We start from the raw sequence: 25,320 nt of genomic DNA on the forward strand, positions 1-25,320 counted from the left end.
GTTTATTTTGTTTTATTCTTTATTTCCACATATATATTTTGCATGTTTTAGTTTAGTAATGAGTAAGAATTCCAAAGTTGTTTGAATCAGAGAATTACTGTAACAGGGAATTGCTTTTGGTTCAATAAAACCAACCACTGCGGAATAGACATTGTTTTGTGTTCAGTCCAATTCACAGTTGCCTGGGTATTCAGAAATCAGAGCTAACCTCCTTTGGAGTTAACATCTGACATTAATACAGAGACAATATCATTGGATGGTGATAAGGAATAAGGATTTAAACTCTAATTGCAGTTACATTGGGGTTCTCACAGCCTGCTGGATAAACCTGGTCGGTGAACAGTCCGACCTGATCATTTATTCCAGCATAAATGAGTTCATAACAGCAAGTTAACTAATGCATTAGTGGTATAAATACTTATAAGCTTATAGCTAACATCACCACCATTTGAACTATATTTGTTATAGCGAAATTTTGAGTTGAATGATTTATTATTTAAATTATAATACCAAATTATAATTAATAATAATAATAAGCATATTCAACCAGCTTATGGCATAGCATATATATATATATATATACACATACATACATACATACATACATACATACATACATACATATATATATATATATATATATATTCCAGTCTCTCTGAACACAATCAAATTCCTTGTTTGTGCACCAAACTTGGACGATTCTGATTGTTCAAAAAAAACAAACAAAGGATCATCGAGAGCGTCTGGTCTTCCTTCTTGAAGGCGGTGAAGGTGGCTCTCCGTTCACCTGGTAATGTTTCTGAAAAACGAAAAGCACCGGTTTAGAGACCAGGACGTGCAGAAGTGTGTGTTTTTGGAGCGTTGCGGCTCATATCTGGGTTTACCAGCAGGTTCTCGTAATGCGTTTCGCTGCAGCAGTGATCCTCGTCTTTGGCGCTCTTAAGCAGAAAGAAAACGGAGCAGAGGGAGCAGAAGTATCCCAGTTTACGGACAGTAAACTCCTCACCTGAAGAGGAGCAGAGGCAGAGACATCAAAAGGAAGCGAGCGTTTCAATCCGATGAGCATAAAGATGAACGTCTGTTTCTCACCAAAGGAGCGGTCGGGGCTGAACGGCGGCAGGCTGAAGTCGTCGGCGCCACAATAAGACTGACGCGTTTGCTTTTTCTCAGGTTCAACGAGCTTCTTCCCTCGTTTTCTACCGCCTGCTACAGAACACGAAGGAAAAAAACGCACATTTCTGACAGGCATTCACTCTGAAGCAGCAAAGATTGTTAAACGTTTCATCAGTCTGCTTTCCTTGTCCTAAAGCTCTCATAGTAAAACACCACATTTTACGGCTTAATGGAGACTCAATTCTAAATAATGAAAGTGTATTTGCAGCAACCGCAGCATCATTAAACATACTTTAACATATGTATAAATGTTATTGAAACAAATGTATTTTTTGAGGTTTTCTAGTCACGCAACACTGCAGCTCAGCCCAAGCACCACGCACACAGTGAGCATGGTGGTGGCTGCATCATGCTGTGGGGATCTAGATGGAGCCAAACCCTGCAGAGGTTCACCTTTCAGCGCGGTGGCGACTCCAAACATGCAATGTGCTCAAAATAATTAGACAAGTGAGTATTCACCATGTTTGTGCATATTTTCCAACTCAAAGCTGCATAAACCTGAACACTCATTGGATTTAAACGAATCACATGATGTGTATCAGTGTAATGGAGGAGGATGTGACTTAATGGATGAGAAACCCTAACCTTATAAGGCAGCTTCTATTCATCAGGTAAAGTGGGACAAAAAAAAAGATGTACAACTGACTTTTTGAAAAGTCAAAAATTGAAAAAAGAAAAATGTCTTTTAGAGACGTGGCACCATTAAAAATGCTGATTATATTATATTATAAATGTCGATGCAAATAGCCAACAGCAGCCCGGCTGCTTTCGGATCTGTCTCCGTTTCAGCACTTCTGAATCTAAACATTAGGTCATTAGCTGGACTCTGCAGAACCTGACTGCCTGACTGAGGAGTTAATTCAACACATTTCTGGATTGACTGGAGAGCTCTGGGGTTAATCAATAAGTAAATAACCCTCAGAAATACAACTTGTCTAATACTTGTGCACGCAGCGTACAGTCAGAGCAACAATAAGATGGCTGAGCTCAAAGCACATCGATCTGTTTTGACCTCAGGTCCAGTCAAAGTCCAGACCTGAATCACTGCAAAAACGGATCTAAAAACAAGTAAAATGTTCTTAAAGTTAGTCTATTCGTCCTTGATTTGAGCCAGTAAATAAGATTATCTGCCAATGGAATGAGTATCTTTGCCCCTAAAATTAGAAAATTAACATGAATAAGATGACGGAGATGAACTGTTCCTATTTTAAGTGGAAAAATATTATTCCATTGGCAAATCATCTTATTTACCTGCTCAAATCAAAGACAAATGCACTCATTTCAAGAAGAATTGACTTATTTTTAGTTCTGTTTTTGCAGTGCAGTTCTTGCTCTCCGTCCAATCTCACCTATTTTGCAAACAAATGGACAAAAACCTCCGTCTCTCCATGTCTAAAGCCGGTATGGACGAATCCCAACACAGTGGGAGAAAATCTGGGACTTTTCACATAAAAAAAATGTGAAACTGCTGCTTTTTGTTGCCTTATCCCATAAAATCTCATTAAAATAAATGTCTGTAATATGGCAAAAGCACAGGAGCTATGAATAATTTATCAGGGTGGCTTAATGTAGCGATATGCTACAACATTTTACCAAATGGGGAAAAATTTACTTTAACCAAGAGTTATTTTGGCGATTAAAACAACTTATTGCAGGGATGTCAAACTCATTTCTATATTGGGCCACTTTGGCATCATCAAGTCATTAAAAGGGCCGGTTGCACCTGTATAGAGGATACTTCTGATTTAATTTCTGTTCACATAAAGTATAAAAAATGCACAGTAACATAAAAGTAGCACCCTTAGGCTCAGTTTATACAGTTTATCTGCAAAAAAAAAAATGTTATTGGGGTGAGTTACTTTTTAAACTCATCATTCTGCATCACTTTTTCTCTTTTTGGACCTTTCTGGAGTGTTTTAATGTGTTGTGGAAAAACTATATTAGCTCAGATGCTAAAGAAACATTTGCTAGAATAATAATTAAATATTCCAGGAGTGTGTTTCGCCACATAACATCTTTTCCCCTTTTTTAATTTCAGTTTGAAGAGCCTAGAGGAGAGCAGACCTGCAGATGGAGTCCAGCCTGGTGGCTCTGAAACCTCCGATAGCCCTAAAATCAAAGATGAAGGTTGTGAAGAGCGGCGCAGCGAAGCACGCTGTTACTACACTGTTTAAAAATTAACATTCGCCACAGGAGGCACAGTTTTAGCTACTTTATACACTTTTAAAGAATATATGCCTCTACTTTATGACATTATATGCCTTTTTTGGCTCTTGAGGGCCGGAAAAATTCTCTTGACGGGCCGGATTCGTCCCGCGGGCCTTTGGATTCACACGTGTGATCTAGTGTTTCTGTGTTCTCCTCCAAACCTTTTAAATCGGCTCTGCCGTGTCCTTCATCCTCCCCCAAGCATCCGTCCAGGTTCTGTCTGTCAGGACCTTCAGCGTCTGTTTCCTTCTCCTCCTCCTCCTGGATCTCCAGCTGGACGTCACCCGACAGAGCCGACACGTCGACATCCAGAGCTATAGAGGAACCAGGAGGCCTCGATTCGTCGTCGTCTTCTTCTCTGTTGTCGTCATTGCTCTCAGTTTTTCCTCTGGCAGATTTTCTCACTGAAAACAAGATTGAATGTTGTCAAATATTTGCATTTTAACGCTCTGACGTCAGCGTGGAGAAGACTGTGATGTCAGCTACCGGGAGTCTTCCTGCTTTTCTTCCTGGGTCGGCCTCTCTTTCTGGTCGGCGTCACCTCGTCTTCCTTCTCCTCCACCTTCACTTCAGCTTCAGCGTTCAGACTCTGATCTGAAACGTAACATATTAAAAAACGTCAATTTTAAAAATTGGACGCAGCTCATTGTCTGATTGTATTCAGCAGTAAATGAAATATAATTGGACTGAACTTGACTCTGGTGAGTAAAAATAAACTGGCTGGAAATTGAATAAATTGGACCCCAATTAAATACACTGCAAAAAGGGAACTGAAAGTAGGTAAAATCATCTTAAAATTAGTGTCTTTGTCATTGATTTGAGCTGGTAAATCAGACTATTTGCCAACCAAATAAGATTTTTGCACTTAAAATAAGAATAATTCATCTCCATCATCTCATTTCAAGTGCAGGATATCTAATTATCTTATTTTAAGGGTAGAAATTCACATTCCATAGGCAAATAGTCCTATTTAGCTGCTAAGATCAAGTAAAAATATACACATTTTAAGAAACTTTTGCTTACTTTTAATTCCCTTTTTGCAGTGTAAATACCCCTTTTACACTAACATTTTTTAACCATGCCGATAACTTTCGAGTGTAAATGGAACGCAAACTGAACTGAACCGACTCTGTCAAGTAAATTCACCAAATGTTGCATTCTTCTCCTGACTCTCCACAAACAACGAAGTATCACAATTATAACCAAACATAACTTCCTAAATGTTACGGGCGCCGCTATTTTGATTTGCTTGAGTCCTTCCTTCAATTCTAGAGAGCTGTAGTACCGCAGATCGTCACTAGGAGGCGAGGAACCGTGCTAGCATGATGTGTAAACGGTCGTAAGAACCAAGCTCGGCACGGTTAACTGATCCAAGCTCGGTCTGAACTCGGCATGGATCAGTTTAACAAGGGTATTGTAAATGGGGTTAAAGGAACCTATATCAAACTAGACTATATATAAAACTAGATTTTCATTATATGTATTGGTAATTAAATCTTTTTTAGGCTACATTACTTATAGTAAAATAACCGGATTGGACTGCTTGTTACAGTTTATGATTTACCACAGCGGCCCTCAAACTGTGGTACCCGGACTCCCCGGGGGTCCGAGAACCACGGGCTGGGGGTCTGTGAAACACATGCTGTCAGGCCTTTACTTTACTTTAATAATTCCCTCTGGGATTATTAAAGTATGTCTGATTCTGATTCTGTCTGATTCTGAGGAGGCGCTGCTAAGGATGCGTCTGGGTTGAGCTAAGTAACACAGCGAATATTTAACTCTTCATCAAGTAAGGTAAAATCAGCTGAAATTAGGAAGTATGACAACGGTTGCATCGAGAATGAGGATCTAATTTCCACCACATCTCTAATATTAGGTGAATTTATATATATTTTTTTTAAAAACAAACATAATTCCTAATGTATTTAACAGTAAAAAAAGGCTGTTTAAAAACACTATCAGCATGAGGAATCTAAAGGGGTCCCTGGCCATGAAAAGTTTGAGAACGCCTTATTTACTAAATGAGAATGTGTTGAAATTTGGATGAAAAAACTGTCAATGTGACAAAAAAAAAATCAGCCTATTAAGTTAAGCTGTACTAACACAATGTTTTGCTTTTCTGATCTGTGAGATTTGACAGGAACAAACTTGTAGATCAGGCTCTGCACTGCAAAAATGGATCTAAAAATAAGAAAAATTTTCTTAAAATTAGTGTTTTATCCTAGATTTGAGCAGGTAAATAAGATTATCTGCCAAAAGAGTGAGTATTTTTACCCCTAAAATAAGATAATTAGATATACTGCACTTGAAATAAGATGATGGAGATGAATTGTTCTTATTTCAAGTGCAAAAATCTTATTCCATTGGCAGATATTCTTATTTACCTGCTCGAATCAAGGACAAATACACTTATTTCAAGACAATATTACTTATTTTTAGTTCCGTTTTTGCAGTGTGGATAATCTAATCTGCTCTGGAGCGGGTTAGGTTTATCGGTAAATCGTGATCCGAAATGTGTAAATAATCTATTTGAGGTCACTAATTCTGCTCTGTAGTTCAGATTTGAGGTATAAAAAAAACCCAAAAACAAACCTGGGCGGTTTGTATCTGTGCTGTCGGCAGATCTCAGAGTATCTGCTCTGTCTTCCTGGTCCTCGTTTAGAGCAGCTGTGACCTAAAAAAAAAAAAAACAGACACGCCTGATGGAAAGCACCAACGTTTTTACAGTTTTTAAAATGTTCCACGAGAAAAGAAAACCACACACGGGACTGTTCTCCTCACCTCAGGCTTCACGGAGGCCCGTTCATCTTCTCCAGTGTCACCTCCTGGTTGTTTGTTTGGATTTGTTCTGGATTTCCTTTCCTTCCCTGCTGGATCGGATCTCTTAGCCTCCTGGTGCTGTTCTAGCTCCTCCTCGGCCGCAGCGCCACACGTGACGTCTCCTTCAGCTGGAGCAGCACCTCTATCTTCCACCTTGGTCTCGTTATCCTCTTTTTCTCCTGTCTTACATTTTTTACCTGCTGTTTTCTGTTTCTTTGATGGTTTCTCTTCTGGTTTGGCTTCAGACCTCCTGATCCTGCTGCTGCTCCTCCTGGTCGATCTACTATCTTCCTGAATCGTCACTTCTTCTTCAATCGTTCGCTCCCGTTTGTCGTTACCCTCCAAACCCTCCTCCGTCCTCGCCGGCTGATCTTTTACAGGAACAATCAGCTCCCTGTCCTTTTCCTCTTCCTCCATGGGTCCACTGTCGGCTTTAGATAACTCGTCACAAGGAATTTCAGGGTGTTGATGGTAACTTTTGCTTTCAGTCTGATTACCACCTGAATCTGGTCTCTGGAAGTCCTCCGGCTCAGTGACAGAAGCACCTGCGTCGCTGCGCCGCTCTTCACAACCTTCATCTTTGATCTTAGGGCTATCGGAGGTTTCAGAGCCACCAGGCTGGACTCCATCTGCAGGTCTGCTCTCCTCTAGGCTCTTCAAACTGAAATTAAAAAAGGGGAAAAGATGTTATGTGGCGAAACACACTCCTGGAATATTTAATTATTATTCTAGCAAATGTTTCTTTAGCATCTGAGCTAATATAGTTTGTCCAAAATTTTCACTAATTTACCACATCCTGTAAACATTCATGTGTTTATTCTTATTCTAACTGTAAGAAAGTGCCATAAAATACTTATTATTAGTACACTGCAAAAACGGATTTAAAAATAGGTAAAATGTGCTTAAAATTAGTGTTTTTTTCCTAGATATGAGCAGGTAAATAAGATTATTTGCCAATGTAATGAGTATTTTGACCCCTAAAATAAGATAATTAGATATACTGCACTTGAAATAAGATCATGGAGATGAATTGTTCCTATTTTAATAGCAAAAATCTTATTCTATTGGCAGATCATTTTATTTACCTGCTCAAATCAAGGAAAAATACACTAATTTTAAGAACATTTACTTATTTTTAGTTCAGTTTTTGCAGTGTAGTATATTATAAAGAGATGCAGTTTAAAATAAACTGGGGCCTTACACTGCAAAAGTGGAACTAAAAATAAGTAAAATTTTCTTAAAATGTGTGTATTTGTCCTTGATTTGAGCAGGTAAATAAGATGACCTGCCAATGGAATAAGATTTTTGCACTTAAAATAGGAAGAACTCGTCTCCATCATCTCATTTCAAGTGCAGGATGTCTAAATATCTTATTTTAGGGGTCAAAATACTCATTCCATTGGCAGATAGTCTTATTTACCTGCTCAAATCAAGGACAAAAACTATAGGTTACTGGCGTAACCCCGGTTCTCAGAGTAGCATGAGTGAGATGTCTCACTATGGGATACGCCCCTGCTGCGTATTCCTCAGAAGCATATATCTCATTACGCCAATCCTGATTGGCTGGTGATCGCGACGTCTGCGTCACTCCTCCTATAAGTAGCCTTGCGCTACGACGCTACGTCATTCGAAATAAGTACCTCTTCTCGCTTCGCCCCAGCAAGAAGGGTTGTCTGGTGAGACATCTCACTCATGCTACTCTGAGAACCGGGGTTACGCCAGTAACCTATAGTTCTCATTCATAGCATTCGTTTCGATGTCTCACTATGGGATATGGAGACTCCCGTATTGCCAGACTTCTTATCTCTAGCGACCCCCAGCACTAGGATGTGCCTGCCCCAGTAATGCCTCAGAGTCCAAAACAGCTGAGGCCACACTAGGAACTGAGACATCCAGTTTATAGAACCGAGCAAAAGCGAGCGGTGAAGACCAACTCGCTGCTGCACATATGTCCTGAATGGGCACTCCCCTAAAGAGGGCCCAGGACGTCGCCAAGCCCCTAGTGGAGTGGGCCCGTAGACCACCCGGGGCCTGGAGACCCTGGCTTGTATAAGACAGCGCAATTGCCCCCACAATCCAGTGGGAGAGCCGCTGTTTAGAGATGGGCTTACCCTTAAAAGGCTTTGCCCAGGACACAAAGAGCTGATCACTCCTTCGGAAACCGCTAGTCCTGTCCACGTAGGCCCGTAGGGCCCGGACGGGACAAAGCTTGTTCAGCCGCTGTTCCTCTGAAGAGGAAAAGGGAGGCGGAGAGAAGGCTGTGAGAATAATTGGAGAAAACGAGCCCACCACTTTAGGTACAAAGGCTGGGTTGGGCTGCAGTGAGACCTTAGCATCTCCTGGACCGAAGATGGTGCAGGAGGGGTTCACCGACAGAGCATGGAGGTCACCTACCCGTTTAGTAGATACCAACGCTAACAGCAGAACTGTCTTGAGGGACAGATGCTTGAGATCAGCCTCCTCCAAAGGCTCAAATGGAGGGTTCGCGAGGCCATCCAGTACCATTGTCAGGTCCCATGGAGGTGCCAGGGATCTGGTCACCGGCAGAAGCCTACGCGCTCCCTTCATAAAACGGCCCACCAAGGGGTGTTGGCTGGCCGTTTTGCCCTCAAAGCCCACGTGGCATGCGGAAATAGCTGCCAGGTAAACCTTAATTGTGGAGAAAGACATTCTTTTGTCAATCAGCTCTTGCAAGAATGACAAAATTTCCCCAACGGGACACTGAAAAGGGACAGAATCCCTGTTGGAGCACCATCTTTCAAAATTGCTCCATTTGCAGTCATATAGGGACCTGGTGGAGGGAGCTCTAGCGCTCTGAATGGTATGTATAACATTCTGAGGCAACCCTGCTGTGTTTAAATTATACCACTCACGGGCCAGGCCCATAGTTTTAGGTGTTCTGGGTGAGGGTGAAACACCGTCCCCTTCACCTGAGACAGCATGTCTACTCGTAGCGGGAGTTGCCAAGGCTGTCCTCTCAGGAGCTGATATACCTCCGCTAACCAGTGCATTGCTGGCCAATGTGGAGCTATCAGGATCAGCAAGTGGCGATGCTCCCTCACTCTGGCGAGAGTGGGGGAAATCAAAGCCAGCGGAGGAAAAGCGTACAGCAGAACGTGGGGCCACTTGTGCGCCAGCGCGTCCACGCCGAGCGGTGCGTTCTGATCGCGCATCGAGAAGAACTGCGGACACTGAGTGTTCTCGTTGGAGGCGAACAGGTCCACTGTTGCCCTGCCAAAACGGGACCACACCTGTTCCACTATTGCTGGATGCAGAGTCCAATCCCCGTATAATGGGGCGCCTCTGGACAGCATATCCGCCCCGCAGTTCAGAACCCCCGGTACATGGGTAGCTCTGAGTGAAAGGAGATGCTTGCTGCTCCATAAAATCAGCTTGTAAGCTAGTGCATGCAACCGAAGGGAACGCAATCCCCCCTGACGGTTGATGTAAGCCACTGTTGTCGTGTTGTCGGTTCTCACAAGGACGTGACAACCGCTGATGAGCGGTAGGAAGCGCTTCAGCGAGAGAAACACCGCTAAGAGCTCCAGATAATTTATGTGGAACTGTCGGAGGCTCTGGCTCCATAGGCCTCTTACACACCGACCCTCGTGAATTCCACCCCATCCTGACATGCTCGCGTCCGTCGTGATCACCTTTCGTGACACAATCGGACCCAGCGGCACACCCTGCTCTAAAAAAGTTGGACGGCGCCAGGGGCGCAGCGCCATGATGCACTCCGAGGTGACAACCACCCGTCGCGCCCCGTGCCGCGCGGGATGAAGCCTGAGTGCGGCTACCCAGCGCTGAAATCCTCTCATATGCAGACGGCCGAGGGGAACAACCAGAATGACGGAAGCCATCAAACCTAGCAGCCGCAGGCACAATCTGAAAGGGACTGCCCTGAGCAGACAGAATGAGGCGAGGCAGGACCTCAGCCTGAGCACTCTGTCTGAGGACAGACGAGCGGTGAGCGAGACCGAATTCAGCTCCAGACCCAGAAAGATGATATTCTGTGTCGGGGCTAAAACACTCTTTTCGTGGTTCAGCACAAAACCCAGATCGAGCAGGTGTCGAACGAGTATCTGTGTGTGCGTCACCGCCTCCCTCTGTGACCGAGCCAGAAGGAGCCAGTCGTCCAGATATGTGGCCAAGCGGATACCCTGCTTCCTCAGCGGAGCAATCGCCGCTTCGGTACAGCGCACAAACACTCTTGGGCTCAGGGAGAGCCCGAACGGGAGCACTGTGTATTCGTAACAGACGCCCTGAAAAGCGAATCTCAGATATTTCCTGTGTGGTGGGTACACAGAAATATGGAAATACGCGTCCTTCAGGTCGATCGAGGTGAACCAGTCGCCTCGACGCACCAGACGCACCAGGGATGCGTGTGTGAGCATCCTGAATTTGTATTTCCGGAGATAACCGTTCAGAGCTCTCAAGTCCAGGATAGGGCGAATTCCTTTCCCTCCCCGTTTCGGGATCAGAAAATACCTGGAGTAGAAGCCGCTGTGTTTCTGCTCTGCGGGGACAGGACTGATAGCCCCTTTCCTCAGCAGCGAGGAGATTTCCTCCTGCAGCGCGCGAGCAGATTCTCCCTCCGCCTGAGTGGGAACTATGCCCGAAAAGCGAGGGGGAATCCTGGCAAACTGAAGCCGGTAACCCCGTGTCACGGTCCGCTGAACCCAGGCTGACGTCGTGAGGGAAGCCCATCTGTCTCTTTGGGCGGAGAGTGACGTCATTACTGGGTCTCCCTCCGGTCTCAAAGGCGGACTTACAGGGCCCCCTAGCGGCAGGGCAGGGACGTCGCGAGTGGACGGTACTGCGCCTGCGCAGGGAGCCGACTGCATCACGGAGCCGGTCCCAACCTGCTGCCTGTGGGGATGAGGTGTCCCCCGCAGGAGCAGTGATGTGACCGGTCCGTTTATTTTTATTTTTTGTGTTTTCATCTGCGCCCTCGACCATCGGTCTGGATGCGACAGGACAACAAGGTTTATTTTCGAACATGTGTGCGTGCTTGCGCAACTCGCAGGGACAGGAACAGCCGCCGCATCTCTCGCGCTTCCTCGTCCTCTGGCTGGGGAAACCGCTCGCAGCCGAGGTCTCGAGGGACACACATTCGTTAGCGGGTCGTGTAGAACCGGTGAACGGGGAACGTCCAGTTCTAGCACCCTTGAGAGGGCCGCGTCGTCAGGCCGTCCTCTTCTTCCTCCTGACCTGGTGGCTGGAGGCTTGCGCCGGCTGGCCCGCAGGGGGAGTTACCGGAGGCCTTGACGGTTTTCCCGACCAGCCCTGTCTGCCTCCTTGGGCGGAAGGGACCGATGGAGCGGGCTGGGGTTTCGGCCGTCTGGGGATCTTGAAGGGAGGGGGCCGGGGCGTCGCCTGGGCATAGGACTGCCCTGCTGTCGCCTGAGGGGAAGGTTCCGTCTTCCTTGGTAGGCAGAAACGGAGCGCTTCATCCTCCTTCTTTCGGGCCTCGCACCGCTGCTGCATTGAAGCCAGCGCGGACCCGAAGATGCCTTCCGGCACGATAGGCATGTCCAAGATCTCCTCCTTCTCTCGGTCCGACAGGTTGGTCAGGTTGAGCCACCTGGCTCTCTCCTGCAGCACCATCATCCCCATGGATTTTCCCGTGGCTTGGACTGCGCAGCGCTGTACGCGGAGGCAGAGGTCCGTAATCACGGTAATTTCGTCCCACACGTCAGGGTCCGGTTTGGCGGCCATGTCCTCACACAGTTCCGCTTGGTATGCGGAAAGCATGGAGGACACGTTCAGCGCTCTCACCGCGACCGCCGCCGCCTTATACCCCCTGTCCGTCAGGGCGGACTGGAAGCGGTCTGCCTTGGACGGTAACGTGGGGCTCTTCGAGGACGTTGGCAGCCGTGGATGCAGGTGTGCTGCTACCAACGGCTCCATTGGGGGCATACGCTGGATGCCCAGCTTTTCCATGCCCTCAAAGTCCAGGGAAGAGGCTCCTTGAATTTGTGTTTTCCCGCTGAACGGGCGGTCCTTCCAGGAGACCGCTACTTCGTCCAGAAGCTCAGGGAAAACGGGGAGCAGTTGTCTGGTCGCCCTGGTGGCCTGAGGCAATCTCTTCCCTTCGTAGCGGGATCTGGAGGTCTCCGCTACGATTTCAGGCCAAGGGATGTTGAGTCTGGATGCAGCGCGTTTGCACACTGACTGCATGTCCAGGTTCATGGCGGGAGAGGCTGCCGCACTCTCCCCGCCCTCCCGGGTAACCGACGGCGCGCACGGCTTTGCAGCCTGCGGGCTCGGGATGAAAAATCCGTCATCCTCGTCGTCTTCCTCTGAAATGAGGAGCTCCGAGATGGCGTCATCTTCATCCTCGTAATCCAGCACCAAGACATCTTCCGCGGGCGAGAGCGCCGTGGCCAAATCTGCCTGGGAACCCCAGCTGGCCACGGCGTCTGGTCCGTGGGTGACGTCTTCTTCGAGCCTGTCGTCGTCGTTGGGCGGCGGCCCACACGAAGACAGACACGGGTCTTTGCCGGAGAGGCTAGCTTGGCGCGCTAGCCGTCTCCGGAGGCTCTTCATAGTGAAGCGGGAACAGTCCGCACATGAGCCTGGGGCTTCCACCGCCAGGCGGGCATGTTCCAGCCCCAGACATTGCGAGCACACCTGGTGTGGGTCCTTGCTCGAAATTTTGTTCCCGCAGCCACAGATGCGAGCCTCCGCGCTGCCGCCTCCACTGGTGTGAGGAGAAGCAGGATTCATTTCGGTAGCTGGTGTGCTAGCCGAAATGAAAATCTGAGCTGACTGGTGTGACAGATCAGAACGGATATTAGCTGGCGTGCTAATATTGGCGAACCGTGCTCCAGACTATGGTGAAGGCTGGAGCGGTAGCAGCTAGCGCCCGTTGTCAAGGGGGTTAGCTTAAGTACCCCGACCGTGGACCGTTAAGCTAGACTGCTCTTGAGATGTGCCTCGAAGCGAGAAGAGGTTTTTGAATGACGTAGCGTCGTAGCGCAAGGCTACTTATAGGAGGAGTGACGCAGACGTCGCGATCACCAGCCAATCAGGATTGGCGTAATGAGATATATGCTTCTGAGGAATACGCAGCAGGGGCGTATCCCATAGTGAGACATCGAAACGAATGCTATGAATGATAACATAATTTTTGAGAAAATGTTACCTATTTTTAGATCCGTTTTTGCTGTGTAGAAACTAAAAAGACAAAAGCTCTGAAAAAGTGCTGTATATGTTTTCCTTTAATTGTATTCAGAGCTCCCAATTAGTTGTCATTGAAATTTCCAGACCTTTCAAGACTCAAATTTCCAGGTTGCCGTCTTTCATAACAACATTTTTAAATAAAACATACTTAATGTTACAAATATATCAGGAGCGATCAGACGTTACATATACAGTAGATCCAGAAAAAAAAAAAAAAAACAGGACCAAAACCAAAACAGACGGATGGATTAATTAATGGAAAAACAGATGGATGAAAACCCCAGAGTTTTACTGTGACGATGGACTTTTTTTTTTTACCCGCGGTAAAACAAAAAAAAAAGAACAACAATGGGTTCAGATACTCACCGACGGACGTTTTGAACCCTCCAGCTGTGGAGCGGAAAGAAAAAGTTATTCTAATTTAAAACAGCCTTTTAATGCTGGGATTGATGCCTGATCACGCGTTCAGCCGCAGACTTACCCACCACCACTCTGAGACGGACGCTTCAACAAGTCAGAGTCCAACACCTGAGCTACGCCGCTGGATTCACACATTTCTATGTAGATCTGAGGCAGAAACACAAGGTAATTAGGTTTAATCAAAGCGTTTTCGTTTCCAAAACACCTAAAGACAACAGGTTTAGGTAGACAAAGCAGCTGCAGCTTCTCTGGGCGGACGTACTCGATCAGCAAGCACCAGGTAGTTGTCAAAAGGAGCGATAGTTTCAACCACTTTCAGAAGGCATGTGACGAAGTCCAAGTGGACATCGGAGACGTCCACACAGACGAGTCGCTCAGTGAGGGACTCGTGCTCGGAAACGTGCTGGAAAAGGAGAGCGAAAAACGATTTGTTAAAAAGAAATGAAAGACGAAGTTGGAGGAAGAAGGGAGTAAATGAGCAGAAACCTACAGCGTTGCTCAGTCTCATCAGAGTCGCGTACAACGCCTCCTGCAATAACAAAAACATTTTTAAAAGCGTAAACGATTAATATTTTTTCGGCCAGCATTTCTTCCTGCAACCAAACGTTTGCTTCTATAGAAAGTAGGAACATTTGAACAAATTAAAATGCCGTCCTCTGAGAAATAGCTAATAGAGTTCAGCAGATTTCTGAACGCACACAAAGGCAGCAGAGACTGCTTCACTATTTTAGATTGTTCTTTACACTGTAAAAACAGAACTAAAAATAAGTAAAATTTTCTTGAAATTAGTGTATTTGTCCTTGATATAATGCACTTGAAATAAGATGATGGAGATGAGTTCTTCCTATTTTAAGTGCAAAAATCTTATTCCATTGGCAGATTATCTTATTTACCTGCTCAAATAAAATACAAATACACTAATTTCAAGAAGATTTTAGTTCTGTTTTTGCAGTGTACAAACTTTCCTGTTTTGAATCATTTTATTCACTGAATTATTATAGTTTCTGCTTGCTGTTGTGTCATTATCTTTCTGTTACATGTTACCTTCAGTTATAAGTATTTATAATTGATTCAATCCTTTTGCAAACACTTTAATCAGTATTTATTGTCACAGCACCAGGCCAGAAAAGAGCCACTGGGAGAAGCAGCTAAAGAGCCGTCATGCACCAAAACCCACGAGCCAGAGGCACCCGACCAGAGCTGCACAATTAATCGCAATTTTTTTTTTAAAAACGCAATGTCCAAATCACAGAGGTCTGCAATTTTTGTCTATGTAACAATGCACTGCAAAAATAGAATTAAAAATAAGAAAATATTTCTTGAAATGAGAGTATTTTTCTTTTATTTGAGCAAGTAAATAAGATTATTTGCCAATGTAATGAGATTTTTACACTTAAATAAGAATAATTCATCTCCATCATCTTATTTCAAGTGCAGTATATCTAATTGTCTTATTTTAGGGGTAAAAATACTCATCCCATTGGCAAATAATCTTATTTACCTGCTCAAATCAAGGAGATATACATTAATTTAAGAAAATTTTACTTATTTTTAGTTCTCTTTTTGCTGTGTGAATGGATCAGACGCACCCTTCACTGCAAAAACGGATCTAAAAATAAGTAAAATGTTCTTAAAATGAGTGTTTTTGTCCTAGATTTGAGCAGGTAAATAAGATGATCTGCCAATGGAATGAGTATTTTGACCCCTAAAATAAGATAATTAGATATAATGCACTTGAAATAAGACGGTGGAGATGAATTGTTCCTAAGTGCAGAAATCCTATTCTATTGGCAGATCATCTTATTTACCTGCTCAAATCAAGGAAAAATACACAAGTTTTTAGAGCATTTTACTTATTTTTAGTTCTGTTTTTGCAGTGTTTAGGTGTCAGTAATATGTTTTAATTGGGTTTGCCTCCATATGGAAGGAAAGAGAGTTGCAGCAGTGAGATAATCTAATTTTATTTGTTTTAGAGTTTATATAATCAATACTTTTTACCAGAAACTATCAGGAATCTCACCACAGCATTGAGTAGCAGTCAGACTGTTTATTACATAGACTTGTTTGTTGGTTGCACTTTATGTTCAACGAGGATTGACGTCCAACTCAATTAAAAGTTATTCTCTTGAATAATAATATTCTGATTAATAAAAAGAAAAAAACACAGTTATATTACTTGTTTTACTTTGTTTACAAACATCTTTATCTACAGACCATTTTTGTCGCTTGAACCAAAATCCGAACAAACCAGGCGGAGCAGAAATATCAGCCGATTGATCCCCAGGGACCCGAACATCAATGCCCAGAACGCAAACTGTACCTCAGCAGCTCCTGGACGGACGTCCTCTAACACAAAGTGGACGCTGAGGGCGGCGCTTTCCTCAGAAAAGGGATTTTTGAGGTGATCCCGGACGAAGGCGCAGCAGGAATCCCAGCAGGAGAAAAACACAAAGGCCTGGAGGTGAAGGGAAACCAGAGGAGGCTTTTATCACACACAGAGTAAGGCTTGATAATTAATGCACGTTTTTCAGAATAAACGTCTCTGCGGCGTAAACGGAACGAAAACTCGTTCACCTCTTGATTTAAATTAAATTAGAAAACGTTTATTGGAAAAGACAGTTTGAATTTGAATCTTTGATGATTAAAAAAGCATAGAATTGTAATTGTGCCGCAACAAACCTATTCCCTGAGAGCAATTAGATGGTTTGGAAATTCACAGTTTGATGCTCCACGTTCCATTTAAACAAAAACAAACAAAAAACAGCTGGATGACTGGACGTTGTTCCTTTTTCTCACCCTCCTCTGCAGCGGCAGGAAGGCGACGCCGAAGCCCGAAGACCCGAGGTCCGTTTTGGGGAAATAAGGCGACACCAGCTTACTGACTTGGTCCTGGGTCCACGCTGATCCACAGAAACCAGTCAGCATGATGGTGGAGGATGTGGAGGCCTGAGGCCGAGCTTTCTGCAGGGGGAAGGATTAAAAGAAATGAAAAAAAAAAACATTTTAACAGGCAGGAAGTAAGAATTAATGCATAAAAAATCATACATTTAAAAAAATACTGTGACTTATAGACCATCACACTGCAAAAAGAGAGCTACAAATAAGTAAAATTTTCTTAAAATTAATGTATTTGCCCTTGATTTGAGCAGGTAAATAAGACTATTTGCCAATGGAATGAGTATTTTTACCCCTAAAATGAGATAATTAGATACACTGCACTTGAAATAAGATGATGGAGATGAATTGTTCCTATTATAAGTGCAAAAATCTTATTCCATTGGCATTTAGTCTTATTTACCTGAGAATAACCAAGAAAAAATACTTTCATTTCTCGGAAATTCCTCTTATTTTTAGTTCTAATTTTGCAGTGCACCCTTCCCTAAAATCAACTAACATATTAAATCAACATTGTAATCTTACAGTGGAAACCTCAGGAGGAAAATCAAACCTTTAACTTAAGGAACATTTATTGAGAAGGAAAAAAAAAATCTTGTTTTTTTTGTATTGCATTGTATATATATATTTTTTCATTACTTATTCATATATAGTTTTTTTGTGTGTCATGTTTGGCAATGTGGTAATAAGAATTGTTGTCTTAATGCCAAAAAGAGCCCGACAAATTTTACTTTCACCAGTGGAGCCTTACTGCTTTTGCCATGGTGCTCTACTTAATTTATCCATGCAAGAAGCTTTATTATAATCTATGCAGGGAATATTTCATGTTAAATGGACACAGAAACAGGAAGGTAGAAGAGAAAAAAGTGAGAGAACAATATAACATCCTCATTTTATTTATTTATATATTGGCTTATATGAATTTATATGAATTTATTCATATATTGGCACCTTTGCTGCTAATACTTTGGACGTTCCCAGTTTTGACGACAGGGCGTCTCCTCTAAGATTTAACAATGTTCAAGCATAAAGAGAGTGAATTATTGCATTATTTTAACACCTAACAACAGCAACAACAACAAAAAATCCTTTAGATTTGAGACGTGGACATCTTTTAAGTCCAGTTTTTCACTTTAACCCCTAAAATACGGCACATCACAGCGAGCGTTGAGGAAACTTTTGGAGGCGGATGGTAAGGCTGTATTATTGCTAAATCGTTTAAAGAAAGCCTTGATATTATCAGAACACTGGACACACTGCAAAAACAAAACTAAAAATAAGTCAAATCTTCTTGAAATTGGTGCATTTGTCCTTGATTTTAGCAGGTAAATAGGATGATTTGCCAATGGAATGAGATTTTTACACTTAAAATAGGAACAACTCATCTCTATCATCTTATTTCAAGTGCATGATGTCTAATTATCTTATTTTAGAGGTGAAAATACTCACTCCATTGGCAGATCATCTTATTTACCTGCTAAAATCAAGGATAAATGCACTAATTTCAAGAAAATTTGACTTACTTTTAGTTCTGTTTTTGCAGTGCACTAAATAAAACGATCAGCAAAAAATAAAAACTACGAAGCAGAAAAATGCAATCACCTCTATGTCGTCAACTCCCGTCACCGTCAGGAAATCTAGGAGTCAAAAATAACCACATTCATTCAGTCGGTCCAACTTTAACTCGTTCTAAAGGTTTAGTAGAAAGTAGCTCTTGTTACCAGGGATGTTGAACCAGGGCGACACAGTGGGAAACACGTACGCCGCATTTGGCATGGTGATCCAAAATGGTGGGACGGTACCAGCTGGAACGCCACTGTTGGCTTTTGGGATCCTTGCATCAGCGACAGCATCACCGCTGTCAGGCAGGGCCTGTGCAGGCAGACTAGGAGCTGCGTAACAAGAAAGTTAATTAACTAGCACACTTATGTAGAAAATGTGTTTAATTTTTACCGCAAATTTGTTATCAAGCAGGAGAGCAGAGGAATGAAAGTCAGGAGAAACTAGAAAGAATGAGAGAGAGGCAGGTGGGACAGAGAAGGTAGAGAGAGCAGAAGGACTTCAACTAGGGCTGGGCGATTTGGATTAAAAAAATAAATCTCAGATTTTATCATACTAAATCCGATTAATCGATTTTTTTCCTCCTTTTTGTTTCATAAAAAGAAATTAAAGAAATTATTTTAAAACCTTGCTTTTTATGTCAAGCATTTCGTCAGGGAGTTGACCTGAATTCAAAGTGCAACTAAAAACAAGCTGTAAAACAAGATGGCAGCCGTGCCATTATAAACAATGAAAATATAAAAAAACATTTGCTGCTAGTGGTATTACACATTGAGCTAAGAACAGGCTTCACTGCACTTGTGAACTTCAAACTAAGTTAACAAAAAAAAGTAAATAAGTAAATGAAGTACCTCGTATTATGGTAAAAAAAAAAGTTTCTACTTAACAATATTTTGACAATGCATTTGTCTAAACATATATTCAGCATCACATGCTGTTCTCTTCATGGAAACCCAATGAGTGTATTGGCAAAATAAAATCCAAATTTTCCAAAAATGAAATCTTAAAGAATTGTAAATTCGAATTAATCGATTAAATCGATTTATCGCCCAGCCCTAACTCCAACTAGAAGGCAGAACATAGAGCTCACTGCAAAACGGGAACAAAAAGTACGTAAAATCTTCTTGAAATTGGTGTATTTGTCCTTGATTTGAGCGGGTGAATAAGATTATCTGCCAATGGAATGAGATTTTTTGCACTTAAAATAGGAACAACTCATCTCCATCCTCTTATTTTATTTAATTATCTTATTTTAGAGGGTAAAATACTTGTTCCATTGGCAGACAAACCTATTTACCTGCAAAATTACGTACTTTAAAATGTTCTTTTATAACATAAACTCACTGGGTGTTATTGCGGGGGTCTTTGGTAGTCTTAACCTCTCCACGTTGTGTTCACGGCCTCGTTTCAGGAAGCTGTACCAAACTCCGAGCCGATCCGCGTCTTGATCCGACTCAAACTCGACATAAACCTGAAAGATGCACACGGGTCAAAGAGGAAAAACAGACGTGTGTAAAGTTTACTTAAAGACAAGCCCCTATTAGGGCTGCACCCTGTCAGAAAATCACGTGATGGCAATAATATTGGTAAATGTTTTGGTAAATGTATGTATGAACTTTTAAATTAAAAAGCCCTTTTTCAAACGAGACCTGGCCAATAAGACAAGAAAATACTTTTAAGTTACTATTTTAGTAATACAAATTTTAATTAACAACCTATAATATGATTTGAAATCAATTAAAGCATTTACAAACAAAAACCTTTTTTGTAAACAGGTTTAAAATGGCCCTAAATACATTAACAGATGTAAAATCCTTTGCCTTCAAGTCGTTCTGCAGTTGATTTCAGTCTGAGGAGCTGCACACAGGAAGGAGCCCATTGCTATATATGTCCCTTTTTCAATTAAATTAAATTTATATAGTGCCAATTCATGGAACACGTCACCTCAAGGCACTTTACAAAGTGAAATTCAATCAGATTATACAGATTGGTGAAAAAGTTTCCTCTCTAAGGAAACCCAGCAGATTGCATCAAGTCTCTCCAAGCAGCATTCACTCCTCTTGAAAGAGCGTAGAGCCACAGTGGACAGTCGTCACTGTATAATCTGTATAATATGATTTAATTTGACTTTGGAAAGTGCCTTGAGATGACATGTTTCATGAGTTGGCGCTATATAAATAATATTGAATTGAAATTGAATTGAATATTCAGGACTCATGGTTCAGCCTCGGTGCCTGTAGGTCTTGGTGTGTGTTTGTACCTTGTTGAGTAGAGGCAGGTAGTTCCTTACGCCCCCAATCTTTCTCAGAGCCTTCCTGAGGTCGCGGGCCTCGCTTGGTGAGATATTCTGGATGTAGATTATATTTCCCCCCGAATTATTCACGTTCTAAAACGAGAACAGTGAACATTGATACACAACAACCCTGCAACAACCAGAGCGGATGGGTCCCACTTCATGGCTAGAGGAACGTCACACAGTTGAGAAAAGCCCCCTGAACACACAACCTCTGCTCAGAACCCAAAAGCTTAAAACAAAAAATGTTATTAGAAGGTGTTTGAGCGATACTTACGAAATGCACGCACTTCATCAGAGCTTTGTAGAACCCAAGCTGGAACAGAAACAACAGTATCCAGAGTAAATATTCTGCTGTCAGAAAATCTAAAAATGTTAAAGGTATGAGAGATAAGTAATTAGGACTGGGTATCATCTGCGACAAGCCGATACGATGCGACTCTCGATACGTAGCTCACGATACAATACGATTGTCAATATACCTCAGCTTGATTTGATTTGACTCCAATATCGATATTTGTTACTTTGTAAATTAATGCCCATAGTCATTCAATCACCAAAATCAGCCAAATACTATATTTATGTTAAATTTATTGAACACTGATATATTATCAGGAAAATAAAGTGCATTTGGCTCAATGCATTTAACGTATCACAGAAACCAGAAATGTGCCCTAACGTCTGATTTTAAGGACGAAGGCACTTCTAAAATCCTGTCGGCCATTCTGCAAATTCGTCTCACTTCCTCTTCCTCGCTGTGAACAGCAATGGTGCGCTGTAATATCGCCCCCTAGCGGTTGGGAGGTATATCGATATTGAAAGCCACAATATAGATATTAAATTGTTTTTAAAAACATTGATATTAATCTTTGTAGCGATTTTTATGCACAGGCCTATAAGTAATGCTTTTACCAGCCACTCTCATTGCTTTTTCAAACTGATGTCACTTTAAACATGAATTACTGACACAAAAACACTTTAGGGCAAGGTGTCCACAGTGCTGACCGCAGTTTTTTCGCTTTGATTTTTGATATTGTATAAAGTAGGGAGACGTTTTACTCAAACACAGACCTCGGCACTCCTAGTCATTAAACCTGGCTAAATAGAGCAAGAGTTTTATAAGTTCTCCTACGTGATGCTGGGAATAGACTACAAACTTTTTTTAGACCCACAAAACAGAAAAACCTTCGTCCCATTTAACCTTTTATTAAATGGGACGTATTATCCAAAATTCACTATTTAAGCCAAGTACATCTTGTTGTGTACTTGGAGTCTCTAAGAATGCAGAAAATGTTAATTTAGTCTCCCCACACTACAAAAGGGAACTACACTGCAAAAACGGAACTAAAAACAAGTCAAATTTTCTTGAAATTAGTGCATTTATCCTTGGTTTTAGCAGGTAAATAAGATGATCTGCCAATGGAGTGAGTATTTTTACCCCTAAAATAAGATAATTAGATATACTGCATTTGAAATAAGATGATAGAGATGAGTTGTTCCTATTTTAAGTGTAAAAATCTCATTCCATTGGCAAATTATCTTATTTACCAGCTAAAATCAAGGATAAATGCACCAATTTCAAGAAGATTTGACTTATTTTTAGTTTTGTTTTTGCAGTGTAAATAACATTTTTTTTAAATTAGTTTAATTTTCCTTGATTTGAGCAGCTAAATAATACTATTTACCAGTGAAATGAGCATTTTACCCCTAAAATGAGATAATTAGATATTCTGCACTTGAAATAAGATTATGGACATTGATTGTTGTTATTTTAAATGCAAAAATCTTATTCCACTGGCAAATAGTCTTAGTTACCTACTCAATTCAAGGACAAATACACTCATTTGAAGAAAATTTTACCTAATTTTAAGTTTCCTTTTTGCAGTGCAGGAGTTGCACAAATATCTTTATTTTCTGTTTGGGTCATATTTTTAAACCGTTCAGTTTTGCCACAAATCAGAAAGAAAAAATATTTGTTTTCCAGCCAAAAATGACCAGTCTAAAAGGAATATGTTGAACAAATGTGCGATCTGCATTATTGGCAAACTAACCGCAGAAAGACGAGACAATCACTGAACTATTCTGATGACATCCCTGAAATTAAGTCCAATGTGGCCTTTAGCTTTCACCAGAACTAAAACTAAATGTATATTATTATCTCCAATAAATATGTAAAATATTTGGTCACCTTTTAAGCATGATTATGCATACATTCTTAAGGTGGGAGGAGCTGCTGCTAACTTTGTACCCTGGTGTTGATGCTGCTTCTCATCAAAATCAAGCTTGTTTCTTTAGGGAAAAATAAAAAGAGGAACTACGTGCACTGCAAAAAGAGAACTAAAAATAAGTACAATTTTCTTGAAATTAATGTATTTCTCTTTGATTTGAGCAGGTAAATAAGATTATTTGCCAATAGAATGAGTATTTTTACCCCTAAAATGTGATAATTAAATATACTGCACTTGAAATTAGAACATAGAGATGAGTTGTTCCTATTTTAAGTGTAAAAAGACTTATTCCATTGACAAACATTCTTATTTACCTGCTCAAATCAAGGGAAAATACTCTCATTTCAAGAAATACTTTCTTATTTTTTGTTCTATTTTTGCAGTGTGATACAGATGCTCACCAATGGAGGGTCCTCAGCACTGCTACAATCCTAAAAAACAGAATATAGAGAGTATAAAGCGCAGTTAATGACACACTGATAGGACCGTTCAACCTTCTGAAACTACCTAAATGCAAGAGCTCACCGCTGAAATACTTGTTAATCTGCAAGCCTGAAGATGAAGCTTAGCTCCTTTGAGGAAGATGCCGCCGTCACACGAGGTTCTGAGCGCATCCTTCAGCCCGTCTCCATGCGGCATGAAAGCAACAGCCTAAAGGAAATAAAACTGCAGCTGATGGGTCCGTCAAATGTGCCCTAAAATGCTGATTTATGAGCAGAAGAAACTCACCATTTGTTTCTGAGGAATCACAAAAATGTCACAGCTGTTGTTGAATCCGTAAGGTCGGAGAAGCTCGACGAGCTCATCCTCCGTGTAACGGCCATCAAAGTACTCAGGAAGGTTGGTTATCAGCAGCTGATGCGTCTTTAAAAGTTAAAAAGTAAGGAAATGAGAACATGAGGAGTTAATTACTGTGAAAACGTGTTGGTTAGGACACAGCAGTAACAGATGCGTCATATATGTAGAGTCAGCCCACAGAGGCAACCATTGGGGTTTGTTTGTGAACATAAAGTTCCCCCGTTGAGAAAACCATAGTTTTCTACTATTTCTTTTGGCTCAGGTAGCACCATCACATCTGGTCACTTTAACTTTTAATAAACTTCGGTCTCCAAACACCATAGATACACACTCAGATATGATTTTATGATTGTCCAGGGCGAGGAATGGCATTGCAAAAACGGATCTAGAAATAAGTAAAATGTTCTTAAAATTAGTGTTTTTGTCCTAGATTTGAGCAGATAAATAAGATTATCCGCCAATGGAATGAGTATTCTGACCCCTAAAATAAGATCATTAGATATAATGCACTTGAAATAAGATGATGGAGATGAATTGTTCCTATTTTAAGTGCAAAAATCGTATTCTATTGGCAGATCATCTTATTTACCTGCTCAAATCAAGGAAAAATACACTTATTTTAAAGTTCAGTTTTTGCAGTGGGTAGAGAGTGGGCCCATCGTCCCCTCTGACCTGCTGCAAAAAGGGAACTAAAAGTCAAATTTTCTTGAAATGAGTGTATTTTTCCTTGATTTGAGCAGGTAAATAAGACTATTTGCCGACAGAATAATATACTACATTCATATCCATCATTTTATTTAAAGTGCAGGATATCTAATTATGTTATTTTAGGGGTAAAACACTTATTCCATTGGCAAATAATCTTCTTTAGCTGCTCAAATCAGGGAAAAATATACTAATTTCAAGAAAATTTTACTTACTTTTAGTTCCCTTTTTGCAGTGTGAAGCCCGGCCTTTAGGTGCACAGCTTCTCTCTGGCTGAGCGGTGTGCCACACAGAAGGATGTTTAATTGTGTTTTTTTGATGGCCGTTCGTGTTGTTTTCTGGATGATTTTCAAGGTGTTTGTGTTTGAACTTTCTCACGTGTGCAAATGTTCTCACTTTATTTCTCAATATTGCATCATAAACACTGAACTTAACTGAGGAAAGTAGGATCTGCTCCGCCTTAGATGCTCCTCTGGCTTGTTTTGATTTATTTCCTGAGTCGTCAAATTGTTCATGGAGCAATTTTGTTCGGCCAGCAACTCCTGAGAAGGTTTAAAAGCCTTAGAAGTGGCTTTTGATTGTTTTCCTGATAAACTTTTATTTAATTGGGTCACGGCGTGTTTCCTTTAGTGATCTGGCCAACTTCATCCTGTCAGACAGGTCCTCCTGAAGCCATCTCATGATTTTACAGGCCAGGGTGTGACTAAGTGATGTTAATCAGAGTTAATTTGTGGCTTTGCTATGATTTAAATCGTGATACGGGGAACAGATGCTTTCCAGCTTGCTCAGGCTGCTGCAGCACAGGTTCTGGACCTCCGCTGACCGCCTGGTTTCACATTTTCATTGTTTACGGAGTCACAGGATGCGGCTCACAGATGTGCCTCCCTGCACTGCAAAAAGGGAACTAAAAGTAGGTAGAATCCTCTTGAAAATAGTGTGTTTTTCATTTATTTGAGCTGGTAAATCAGACTATTTACCAATAGAATAAGATTTTTGTACTTAAAATAAGAAAAATTCATCTCCATCATCTTATTT

At 41.8% G+C, this 25,320-nt stretch overlaps 1 protein-coding gene across 1 annotated transcript in view; it reads right to left on the minus strand.

Moving 5' to 3' along the window:
• Positions 1–649: 649 nt before the first annotated feature.
• Positions 650–25,320, minus strand: part of LOC110369389 — a 36,728-nt gene continuing 12,057 nt past the window's right edge. Inside the window, exons 11-31 of the mRNA XM_036147042.1 lie at positions 23,512–23,646; positions 23,308–23,433; positions 23,184–23,213; positions 20,832–20,870; positions 20,522–20,647; positions 19,606–19,732; positions 18,423–18,593; positions 18,304–18,338; positions 16,603–16,767; positions 16,127–16,261; positions 14,297–14,335; positions 14,069–14,209; positions 13,868–13,953; positions 13,753–13,776; positions 6,163–6,862; positions 5,974–6,055; positions 3,868–3,975; positions 3,543–3,785; positions 1,090–1,206; positions 885–1,006; positions 650–799 (exon numbers count right to left, since the gene is read on the minus strand). Of these exons, the coding sequence (XP_036002935.1) occupies positions 731–799; positions 885–1,006; positions 1,090–1,206; positions 3,543–3,785; positions 3,868–3,975; positions 5,974–6,055; positions 6,163–6,862; positions 13,753–13,776; positions 13,868–13,953; positions 14,069–14,209; positions 14,297–14,335; positions 16,127–16,261; positions 16,603–16,767; positions 18,304–18,338; positions 18,423–18,593; positions 19,606–19,732; positions 20,522–20,647; positions 20,832–20,870; positions 23,184–23,213; positions 23,308–23,433; positions 23,512–23,646 (2,820 nt within the window). The 3' untranslated portion in view covers positions 650–730. The remainder of the gene's footprint in view (positions 800–884; positions 1,007–1,089; positions 1,207–3,542; positions 3,786–3,867; positions 3,976–5,973; positions 6,056–6,162; positions 6,863–13,752; positions 13,777–13,867; positions 13,954–14,068; positions 14,210–14,296; positions 14,336–16,126; positions 16,262–16,602; positions 16,768–18,303; positions 18,339–18,422; positions 18,594–19,605; positions 19,733–20,521; positions 20,648–20,831; positions 20,871–23,183; positions 23,214–23,307; positions 23,434–23,511; positions 23,647–25,320) is intronic.

The sequence above is a fragment of the Fundulus heteroclitus genome, chromosome 14 (genome assembly GCF_011125445.2).
Source record: "Fundulus heteroclitus isolate FHET01 chromosome 14, MU-UCD_Fhet_4.1, whole genome shotgun sequence".
Lineage (NCBI taxonomy): Eukaryota > Metazoa > Chordata > Actinopteri > Cyprinodontiformes > Fundulidae > Fundulus > Fundulus heteroclitus.